This window comes from Notolepis coatsorum, assembly GCF_963971535.1.
Source record: "Notolepis coatsorum genome assembly, chromosome: 2".
In the NCBI taxonomy this organism is placed as follows: domain Eukaryota; kingdom Metazoa; phylum Chordata; class Actinopteri; order Aulopiformes; family Paralepididae; genus Notolepis; species Notolepis coatsorum.
The window spans coordinates 28,208,993-28,221,520 of NC_140166.1; the positions used below are offsets into that span (position 1 = coordinate 28,208,993).

At 45.8% G+C, this 12,528-nt stretch overlaps 1 protein-coding gene across 1 annotated transcript in view; it reads left to right on the plus strand.

Annotated features, from left to right (window-relative positions):
- Positions 1-1,324: 1,324 nt before the first annotated feature.
- Positions 1,325-12,528, plus strand: part of adamts3 (ADAM metallopeptidase with thrombospondin type 1 motif, 3) — a gene marked incomplete at its 3' end in the record, with an annotated part of 357,741 nt that continues 346,537 nt past the window's right edge. The window contains exons 1-2 of the mRNA XM_084307667.1: positions 1,325-1,449; positions 2,029-2,050. Of these exons, the coding sequence (XP_084163793.1) occupies positions 1,384-1,449; positions 2,029-2,050 (88 nt within the window). The 5' untranslated portion in view covers positions 1,325-1,383. The remainder of the gene's footprint in view (positions 1,450-2,028; positions 2,051-12,528) is intronic.

A 12,528-nucleotide genomic window follows, 5' to 3' on the forward strand; every position in this document is an offset into this window, starting at 1 on the left:
ACAGTAAACATCCAATGAAATCACCATTTGAATCATTATAAATGTAGTTTACGAGATATATACCTAATACTTGCTATCTAATACCCTACATTATGCTCTTGCTCGCTCACCCCCCCCCCCCCCCCCCCCGGACCCCCACTTGGATAATCCATCCATTTTCTTTCGTTTCTAACCAGGCACTACACTTCATATGCTAGCTTTTATTCTCTCCACCACTTCTAACCAGATTGCAATGTTGGTTTCACACTGACACCTAAAATTCTTGCTGTAGATATTTCTAGATAAATCACATCGAGATAGGTAAGAACCCATACCTTCCGACAAATTTTTTTCCGGTTGAATCCATCGTGATGCTATCAGCTTTTTAGCAGCTGTGAGACCGGATAAAACTAGTCTCTTTAGCTGTATAGGGGCTCCATACTGAAAAACATCATTCAACAGCAATACAGAGGGATGTCAGTACAGGTATGTTCAAAGATAAGAATACTGATAATTGCTGGGTCACTTCTTTCCAAAATATCTTAACCGGTGGGCAATCCCAATACATGTGCATGCATGTACCCTCATGCCTCATCCCCATTTGTACATAAGGAACATAGGGAGTCTTGTTTAAGTCCCATTCTGTTCAATCTTATAGGAGTCAGGTATGTGATAGACACTTCTATAGTTCCAAACCCACGCTGTCGGACAGGACGTAACATAACCAATTTCACACACACACTGACTGACTTTTCCCAGAGAAGAAAAGTAGCCTACTTTCATGAAGAGTTCTTCCCCTTTCTGACTGCTGCTCGTCGCGCTGCCCACCATGTGTTCCGATGGGAAACGGGAAGGCAGTGACGTCATGGCAGGGCTGGTCTTGCGTTTATTAGCCAGAGCGAAGTGCCAGGTTGCAAGAGCACACACACACACACACACACGCACACACACATACACACACACGCACACACACACACACTCACACACGCACACACGCACACTCACACGCACATTCACACGCACATTCACACAACACACACACGCACACACACAGCACACACACATACAGGCTCTGTCCGGCCAGCGAGAGCTCCTCTCAAAAAAGCCCTGCTCCCATAGGGATGTTTTTACTAACAAACTTTCTTAATAACCGAGTCAACAGAAACAGTGTTGCAACTTTATTTCATAACTTCTAAAGAAACTTCTTTAGCAAACTTTTGAAAAGGGGGCCAGTTTGCACCATCTTCACTTGAAGTTGATAACTTTTTTTTTAATGAGCGGGATCATATTTTCGTAGTTGTCTTTTGGATTTCTGAAAGTATTTCTTGAAAGGAGTATTTTTTTAATTTGGGATTTTGTTGGGTTTTTGTCTCCCAACTGGTCGTCAAACTAAACAGACTCGTGATGGTTGTTCTATCATCACTAACGTTATTAGTAGGATTTATAGTGAGACTGACTTCAGCTGACAAGGTAAGTGCACTGTCTCGTTTTACCGTCGGGTTATTTTATAACGTGATATTGATATTTTTGCGACATAAATCGGCTTCTATGGAGTTGCGGTGAACTTTAGTAAATAGCCCCGTCATAATAAACATAATAATAATAAACTGTATTTGTATAGCACCTTTCATACAAGAAGTGCAGCCCAAAGTGCTTCACAGCGGTAAAATAGACATAAAATAGAGCATAGAACAGACGTTGTGCAGTGTGTGAAAGCAGGGTCAGTCAACAGGTCTTGGTGTTGTGCACGTATAGCCTACAAAGGCATCATCCATTTGACTTGATTAAATCTTAAACGTAAACATTGATTGACTTGTTGAAAATGCGTTGGAAGAAATCGCACAGGCGTGTGTTTATGTTTAGACGTATAGCCCTCACACAGCCTAACGAGAGTTAAAGCAATTTCAGTTTACTGGTAAAAAATAAAAATTAGCAAAAAGGTATCGCTTCTGTCCCAAAATATCTCAATCTCAAAACGGTTATATCCTCTCGAGTCACGATTTTAATCCGCTTTTTGACTCTCTTTTTTTTCCCTTTTTCTTTTCACAGGCTGGCGAAGTAGATAAAGAGGGTAAGTGGCCCTTTTTTATATATTTGATTCAGAACTTGGATGATTTGTGCGTGGGGTTGTGTGTGTTGCAACTAGAGAGCAAGGAGTTTTCCGAAGCCGCCGAAGGTTTAACGCACACAGAGTGACTTGTGTTGCACCGAGATCAAAGTGGGAGGGGAGTTTGTGTGTGTGTGAGTTCTCTGTATTCCCCTCGAACACACACACGCACACAGACACACACACACCCAGAGAGAGAGAGAGAGAGAGCGAGAGAGAGAGAGAGAGAGAGAGAGAGAGAGAGAGAGAGAGAGAGAGAGAGAGAGAGAGAGAGAGAGAGAGAGAGAGAGAGAGAGAGAGAGACACACACACACACACACACACACACACACATCCACATACACACACACAAACACACACACACATGCACACACAGAGTCTGACACACACTTACACTACATGACTGCACTGCTTCAAGGGCTTTGTCATTCAGGGTAGAAAACTCCATTTGTAAATCCCCACATCTGTTCTCCATTCTGAGGCCAGGAAACAAGTGAGCTTTGCAGCAGTGTCCACGTTAGAATCCCCTTTAGCCTCCCACATCCATAGACATGATCTCCTTTAGCCTCCCACATCCATAGACATGATCTCCTTTAGCCTCCCACATCCATAGACATGATCTCCTTTAGCCTCCCACATCCATAGACATGATCTCCTTTAGCCTCCCACATCCATAGACATGATCTCCTTTAGCCTCCCACATCCATAGACATGATCTCCTTTAGCCTCCTACATCCATAGACATCAACTCCTTTAGCCTCCTACATCCATAGACATTATCTCCTTTAGCCTCCTACATCCATAGACATGATCTCCTTTAGCCTCCCACATCCATAGACATGATCTCCTTTAGCCTCCCACATCCATAGACATGATCTCCTTTAGCCTCCTACATCCATAGACATCAACTCCTTTAGCCTCCTACATCCATAGACATTATCTCCTTTAGCCTCCTACATCCATAGACATGATCTCCTTTAGCCTCCCACATCCATAGACATCAACTCCTTTAGCCTCCTACGAGTCCTACATCCATAGACATCAACTCCTTTAGCCTCCCACATCCATAGACATTATCTCCTTTAGCCTCCCACATCCATAGACATCAACTCCTTTAGCCTCCCACATCCATAGACATTATCTCCTTTAGCCTCCTACATCCATAGACATTATCTCCTTTAGCCTCCTACATCCATAGACATGATCTCCTTTAGCCTCCTACATCCATAGACATGATCTCCTTTAGCCTCCCACATCCATAGACATGATCTCCTTTAGCCTCCTACATCCATAGACATGATCTCCTTTAGCCTCCTACATCCATAGACATTATGGCCCAAATCAGATTATTCTTTTGCTGTGACCCAGATCAGTTTTTTTCCACTACAGTGTGAACAGAACAAATCACATGGAATCTGATCTTTAAAATTCTGATTTGGGCCACTTTCATATGAGTTTTTTTTTATTGCAATGCGACCTCAGTCTGAACAACAGTCATATCAGAATTCATCCGACATTCACCACAATGCTGCACTTCCGGGGGCCACTCTGTGAATATTAATATGGAAGACAGCCGTGATGATGGAGGTGGTTATACGTGTTTTTGGGGTGATACTTCTGTACAAGCAGAACTTGAGTGGACGTATCATAACCGGTCTGTGTTTGAAAGCATCTTCTCTCATTCACCTCCTCCTCACCCCCATTTATCATCTGCTCACAAAATGAGCTGGGGCTCCACTGCACAGCAACTTCTAAATTAAACCATAACGCTGTGACTTCATGTTTACGACCATCTTAGCTATTGTTTATTTACTCACGCGGGTCAGTTCAGGAGCGCGACCGGTTCACACTGGAAGCTGATATTGGCCACATTTAAAAAAGAATGCACGCAGCCAAGCAGCCAAACAAAAAAAAATCTGATCTGAGCAATAAATCAGAATTGAGCACTTAGGTGTTCAGTGTGAACGTGGCCTCAGTAGCCTACATCAGTCTGCCACCTGTGGGCTTGATAGGAGCTGCGTGATCAGAAATACATCATCATGCGTGGTACATTACATTCCCAAATCCAGCCCTATACCCTCACTCCTAAAGAGGAGGGAGGGAAGGGGGAGGACTAGATTATAACTAGATTAGATTAGAACTGGGCCTATCACGGAACCCAAGCTTCCAAATACGTACACAGATGAACCCTGCAAATTCTGACTTGTCTTTGACCTGTGACTCAACACCATTCTAATCCTCTAGAGTACCGGTTCTCAAGCTGGGTATGTGTGTATTCCTAAGGATAGGTGGGACTACTGCAAGGGGTACATTCTATATAGAAAGAAAATATAAAGCAAATTTGTAGGCCTATCACAGAATCACAATACAATGATTTCTATAAAAGTCCATACACCGAATAAACATTGCTAACTGATGCTATTTCCCACATTATGACAATGATTTTTTTTACCAGTTAAAGGGGCACTTCACCAAAAAAACAATGCTGACAGTTATTGAGACTAAAATTGAGTTTGAATGTGGCCACCAGCGAGGTCATTGAATCATTGTGTTGTGTTAATTACAGCTCCTGGATTTATTTAGATGGAAAATAGCAATACCTTGTCTTATAGGGACTGCTAACTTATCATTTCATTAAGCTGTAATTAATAAAACACAAGGATTCAATGTTCCTGATGACATCACTGGTGGCCATATTAAAAAAAAATTACTCTCAATAACTGTCAAACTGTGTGTGTGCAAAACTGTTTGGAGTTTTTGGATGCGTGTGAGATTATGTGCAAAATAAATCGGCGTTGTTTTGAATATCACAACAATCGGTTTTGATCCTGTCGTGTAATGCGTTGTGATCGCTGGCTGGTCTTTTGCCCGTCGGATAAGAAAGAGCTCGTTATTTTCTCAGGAAAACGAGGCCTTTGATGTCTTGTGTACGTTTCACACCAGACGCGTGGCATGCGCTCTGTTTTGGTAGTAAGCCTCATGGCAGGGGGGGGCAGCATTCTCCCTGCTCCTCGCCGAAGCACACGCCGAGGTCACCGCTGATCAGGCCACTCAATGTAATCTCCTTTATTTTATCAGCAATCAAAACAGCTCTTAATATTTAACATCTGTATTTATTTAAATGCTGGTCTCGAGCGTGTTTTTATTAGGTTCGATGTGTTCACAGCACGTGGGCATGCACACACACATGCACACACGCACACGCACACGCACTCGACACACTATGATTTGTAAGGCATGTCATTTCTTCAGACGTGTAATTGCGGTGTTAAACAATAACATCTGTTTGTATTTCTTGTATAGGCAAAACCTTGAACAAGATGACACGCTGCTGCATTTCAGGCTCCATATTTTGCAGTTATTTCAACCTGTCTGCCACTTAAAATAAATATATATATGAGGCAAAGTACACGTGGGCCTGTGTAGAGAGAGGCCTTTCAGCTTCCCACTGTTAACCCACAGATCAATCAATAACTAAAGGATGACGGTAGAAATCAAGCAGCAAGCCACGTTTCAATTACTGTAGTTAGAGTTTCAGTTTCAATTATGTTAATTGGCTTCCCATGATCATGAAAACAAGATGATCGAGATAAAAACTATTATTGTGCCGCACATCGTTTTGCTCTCATTTTTGTCTTGTGTTGTAGGGGAAAACGGGGGACGTTGTCACACTTTTTACTCTAGTGTGAATTGCTCATAATCAAAACATCTTTCAATAGTCATTCCTACATTAAATTGAAGCTCAAGATGTTGGCTTGAAACGTATTGTAACAAAGAGTTAATCACCTATCAAAGACACTCTGACACATTGTGACAACCAACCCCATCATGGGGATGGTTGTCACACACTATGGGGTTGGTTGTCACCATGTGTTTTAATGGGGAAAATCTTAAAAAGAAGACAAGAAGGCAGAACTAAATTTGAAAGTTTAATTGCATTGACAAGTTGACAAATACATAACTTAATGCATCTTAACATGAACATAAACAGGAAACACAGCTTTAGGCCATCCTATATAACAAAATAAGAACACAATAAATCGGCCTAACAATAATAGCCTACACAACATGAATGAATGAATGAATGAAAACGTTAGGTTATGACTATAACCAAGTTCTGTTAACACTAGTGGACGCTCAGCGTCTCATTGCATATATCTCGCTTCAGCATATATACACTGAATAAATTTCAAAATGTACCTTTAAATGCCAGCATTCATCTGGCCACACCCCCATCCGCTTACCTATATAAGCAGGGGTGGTGCCTTCCCAACAAATTTCACCACAATGAAAAATCAAGGGCCGCAACGGCGTCTAGACGCTGAGCGTCCACTAGTGTTAACAGAACTTGGTTATAGTCATAACCTAACGTTCTGTATCACACTAGCTCCCGCTCAGCGTCTCATTGCATAATAGGAGCTGAGCGGGAGCTAGAAGCTCGACAAATACACCCTGCTGAAGGCCCCCCACAACCATCAGAACAGGGAGGGCCGAGCCCCCCCGACCCCCCCTAATGGAGGGCACCCCCCCTATTAGAGGTTTCCCGGGAGGGCGACGGACCCGACCGTGCGAAGAGGCACTCAAGCAACTCAACGCACAGGGTGAGCAGACCGTGGCTTGACCCCACGACTACACACACGCACAACCCGCATGCCACCCGGGAACGAACGGAGGGAACAACCTCGTTACTGCCCCCTAGAATCGCGGGGTCAAGGATAAACCCAACCCTGTGGCAAGGCCGTAGCAGCGGAGCGCGAAGGAAGACCCAGACCCACCAAAGGGACTGGACCCCCTGGAACGGGGGCCCGGAGAAGTCCATGATGCCAGCATCAAGACCCCACCAGGTGGGCACTTGGTGACCCCGCCCCCCACATCGCCAGCGTATTCGGACAAAGGCCCCTCAGCCGAGTGGGCCCTGTCCCCCCAATAGTACACCGCCTGGCACACTGACCCTGCAGAACAGGCAGTCAGCATGGCCGTAAGCACACAAAAAAGGTTAACCAACGGAAGCAGGCAGCGCACCGGGGAAAAACCAGGCAACAGGCTGTTAACCCTAGCCTGGAGACTGCGGACGAGACAGGCGCCAGAGGGGACAGCTGAACACAGCCGCCCCGGCGGAAGGGGCGTAAGCTGGCGTTGTTGCATGACCAAGCCATTTAAAAAAAAAAACCACCCAGAGGGGTTGAGGCAGAGAAGGCTGACACGATTGGCAGACGTCATGAACGTGCAGGGGCACCCTCAACCGGTGAACCCGGGAGTTGACACTGCTCCAACACACCAGGGAATCAACCACCTTGGTGTTACCCAATGCGGCGGTTGTTCCTATAAGCCCTCAGGAAAAAACTCCAAAACACACCTGCGAGTATACACCGGCTATACCGCAGTACAAGTGTTTCAGTCTTCAAAAAGGGTTAACCCAGGCCTACGGGTCGACGAAACATTACTTCGGACCGGGCCTGGCGATACGGGAAAACACAGGGTCACCAGAGGAGGTCAAAGACCACCCCAACAGGCCCCTCTTCGCCATGCCTGAGAGAAGAGCGAAAAAGAATGGAGAACCAGCCCCAAGCACACCGTACTAGGTATTCCCAGGCGGTCTCCCAACCAAGTACTAACCAGGACCAACCTGTGTAGCGGCCGAGATCCGAAGAGATCGAGCGTGTACAGGTTGGCATGGCCGTAAGCCATTACGACAGTGCTGAGTAAAAAATTTACCCAACCAGGGTCTCCATAGCGCTTAACCCTGTGACACCCGGACCGACCTGGCATTTTTCCCCCTGAAAAAAGCCCAAGTCCCTCAGGATACCAGAACAGCAGATCTGCATCCCCGGCGGACAACGGGTTCAACTGATCCGGACCAGCGTGACCAGAACCAGTCCCGTGCCCTAACCACGCCGACATGCCTACTCCAGGAGAAGGGGCAGATATGCGTGTTGATCTTAAACATGAAAAGAAGGCGCCACCCAGACGTTCGGGCGAACCGCGCCCGGTGGCCCACCCCCAGGGCGTGAGACCCCTCTACATATGTTCAGATCCATTCCGTCATCATCCCCCAGATATGAACGAGAATCCGTCGATAACCAAACCAGGTCTCGGATTTGGTCGTCGGAAGAGGAAAAAACCTCCATCCCAGTTGCTTTATAAAAACGCCGTTTTAACCTCAAGCAACCAAGGCGTGCCAGTCAGTCGCCTGTTTACAGAACACCCCGAGCTAGCACTATACGTGCGTCGGGACACACCCACATCAATGAACAGGCTATTTAGACCTGTCATTGAATCCCCAAGGCGCCCAGGGGAACGACAAGAGGGGTGTGACACTTCCTAACTCCAACTCTTTTTAATAGAAAAGCAGGAAGCACCAACAGTATGTATCCCAGTCTACACAGCAAATTTTTTTCACATTTCTACATCCCACCACCCTCCCATAGGAAGGAGATGGGAATCCCCAGAGAGACTTCCCACGCGAGCTGTACAGATTGAAAAGAATATATTGCACCTTGAGCCATGTAAAAAATTGGTTTTAGGGCTCTCCGGGGAGGAGGCACTGAACCCATACACACTCAATAATCGAATTGAATCGAATACATACACAATAGAGTAGGACTCCTTCTTGAGGGTCCACTCACCTTGACAATCTGAGGAGGAGGCTCTGTACTCTGAAGGAGGCTCCCTCACATGGAAGGAGGAGTCCAAACTCACAGAAGGCCCGAATAGGAGCTTGGTGAGGAGGAGCCCTGACCACCCCCCCAAAACAGATCCATCACATGGACCTGAACAGCACACGGAAGTCCTACCAACAGAGACGCGCACGGTGACGTACTCTATGGCGGGGGAATTTCTGCGGTGCACACGCCCAATATTCCAGGCCGTGGGACCAGGAAACCCCCCCCCCCCCCCCTCACCCTGTAACGTGCCGAACCGCAACGTGACAGGAACCTTGAAGGACAGGGGGTTTACCCCTGACCAACAGAAAAAAGGGGGGAGGAAAGGTTACCAGTTCACCCCTTTACGACCCCACACCCATGATACAATGTAATGACAAAAAGAGAGTATGACACAGTCATAGTCAGCTCCATGAAGCGTCTGACAGCTTCACACAGCGCATGAGCTAACCTGCTATCTGATTTTTACTAAGGAAAAAACACAGAATAGAGAGGGCTCTCCAAGAGCCCCGGTATCAACTTACACATGTGCTTCTGTGGCCAGTCCAACCCAGTTGTAGGTCACATGACACACACAACCCATCATCACCTACAAAAAATGGCAAAAACACTCTACAGAGGAACGCCGTTTTTCATAATGAGAGAATACATAATTCTCGATTAGTATCGACCACAGGCCTTGCTAAGCACACACGAAAGCGACCAAACAATCTTTTCTTTTAGGAAAATAAAGTTTCTCCAGCAGTTGTAGCACAACCTCAGCAATCAAGCTAAGGGTTACATCGCATCCCTACCACACAGTGACACAATGTAGTGCAACAACATGTCTGATAGGAGGATGAAGAAGTCCCCAGGGAACCAGGGGGAAACACAATCCTCCTACTTTACCCTTAATACGGCCAGTTAAAACAGGAAAACCTGTTAATATGTGAACACACTGTTCATTGTCATTACAGGCTGAGAAAAGAATCATTCTTTACTCATTTGTCACTAAGCATAGCTTTATAGGTTAGTTAACCCCCTTAGTTGTGAGTACACGGTACATATAAACACACATGATGTTTCTCAACACAACAAACCAGATCATTTTCACATCTGTAACAACAACCCGATTTGCATGGAGAAGCTAAATACCAGTGACAAGACAATTCACACATAACTCGCGTCGTATCCTAAATGTAGTGCAGCAACACTCGTTTTGGAAAACATCGTTATTTACAAAACATTTAGAAGGGAAAGCCAGAAGAAGTGTATAAGGTCTGGCCAAACCTTGCCTACCCGGAGCGTAGATCAACGAAGTGCAGTCTCAAGGCACCGTAGTAAACACAGCCATTCTGTGTTGCCGACCCGGCCAGCGTCGCCGCTCCAACCCGTCGCTACGGTCCCCTTTGTTGACGCAATCCTTGCCGTCCTGGCTCAGGGCAGGGTCGACGAACATCCTCTGTCAAAGATGACGTCGTAGTCAAGAGTGTTAAAACATGTTATAATCAAAGCACGTTCAACAGAGTAGCATTAAGCTAACGGCCGCTCCAACCGTCGGTCGCTACGCTACGGCGCACGCGACCAGAGGGGAGCTTCGAATGCCCCCCGCCTCTCCCCGTGAGGGAGAGGGGAGTTGGGAACCGCGGCGGCGCGCGAGGGGCCGGAGCCACCCCGCGCTGGGCCTCGGCCGATAGCAGCAAGCTAACGTTTCCTAGCCTAGCCATGTAGGCCACCTACTCACCTAGTGATCACAGCAGGCTAGCGCCGCAGCTAACAGCTGACTGGCTAACAGTAGGCCACCACTAGTACGTAAGCTAAGCAGCGATAGCAGCAAGCTAACGTTTCCTAGCCTAACCTAGATAGGCCACCTAGTGATCACAGCAGGCTAGCGCCGCAGCTAACAGCTGACTGGCTAACAGTAGGCCACCACTAGCACGTAAGCTAAGCAGCTATCACCTGAACTTGTACACAATGATATAACACTCACCCAGACAGGCCGCCGTTCTGAAACCCTCCTCACTTTTTAAGAGAAAAGAGAAACAAGATGTTAACACAGTTTTACAACTGTGATTTTACCAACACCCGACGGAGCCAGCACAATACCCAACTGGCCTGTGTAGCTGACTTTGAACACAGATCTTCCGCTAATGAACATCTATGCCCATATCTCCTCGTGAGGGAATACTCTCATTTGGATATGAAAGATGGGGCTAACACGGTGACAGAGAGACATCCACTCGTCCAGAAAACACAGGGATCACCAGTGTTAATGGTCGTGGTCCACTAGTTAAACTATAATGGGCTTCAGATCAAGGTCTTCCGCTGCTGCCTAAGAGGCTGAACAAAAGACCTTAATCTGGGGCCGGTGTTCGTAAACATTGTCAGTTAGCCCCCATAGCACTAACAGACAAGTGGAGCCGCAAGCAAACAGTACTCACCCAACCTGAAACCCACCGCTTCTCACAACAGCGGCGCGTCCTACAGTTCAGCTGTGTCCTGAAAGGTTTCACCCCAACCAACACAGCAAGGAACTGCAGTTGAGAGGCATGCAGCGGCGTGCTCCCAATACGAAAACCGGTGGAGGATTTTAGAATGATCACCATCTTCCAAACACTCCAGTGACGAAGACAATATCGCTGCATTTTCTCGAAAATAGTGAGAGAGAAAATAAAGATATGATGTCAACGTATCTCCTTGTTCTTCCTTTCCTCGTAAACATTGCTCTTCCAGCCAATATTTTTCTCCACGTCAAGTGGGCATATGAGCAACACGTTGCTTGTGATGAAATTTGAGAAGGAGATGAGTGTGTGGCACCACCCCTGCTTATATAGGTAAGCGGATGGGGGTTTGGCCAGATGAATGCTGGCATTTAAAGGTACATTTTGAAATGTATTCAGTGTATATATGCTGAAGCGAGATATATGCAATGAGACGCTGAGTGGGAGCTAGTATGATACAGAACTGTATTTAACAGATTGCAGAATGGGTACAATACAGTACGGCTCAATACACACAATTGTTAAGGGGATGCAGACCAGAGAAAGACGTTTGTCTTGTTTACACCAGGGTCCCCCATTTCAATTCATAGTTGTAACATGTGACAACCAACGCCAACTAAAATGTGACGACCAACCCCAACTGGAATGTCTTGATAGCATCAAGGCTAACAGCCATCTAACAACTAGTTAGCTAGCTAACAACAATCTAAACTATAGAATCAAATCAAATCAAATTTATTTATAAGGCCCGACAACACACGTTAATGTCCCCATGGGCCGTACAAGTCTTCCTTAAACAAGTCAAGAAGAAAACATAACAATAAGTCAAGAACAGAACAAGAACACCATAAGGTCCAACAAATATAAAATAAATACAAACTTTTTAAGGGTAATAATTGTTTCATTATAAACCAATTGTGTAAAAGCCTAGAAGAAAAATACTGAGGAGCGGAATATTTACAAATGGACATGAAAAACACAAAAAGTCCTCTCACCTCAAATTCAGCTGTTTCACTATGACAATGTAGGTGAACTCTGACCCCAATTCTGGACATTTAAATACCAAAGTATGGGAGACAGGATCCTCTGGTGGTGAAATATAATGAATGTGACAACCTACCCGTGTGACAACGTCCCCCGTTCTCCCCTAAATGCAGCGCACCCTTCCTTCACAGCGGTGCACCCCCCCCCCCCCATGTGCATTGGGGGACGCAAAAATTGGTTTAACTATCAGTTGTCGCATGGAAAGAACAAAGGCTGAACACATGATATAATAATAATAATAATAATAATAATAATA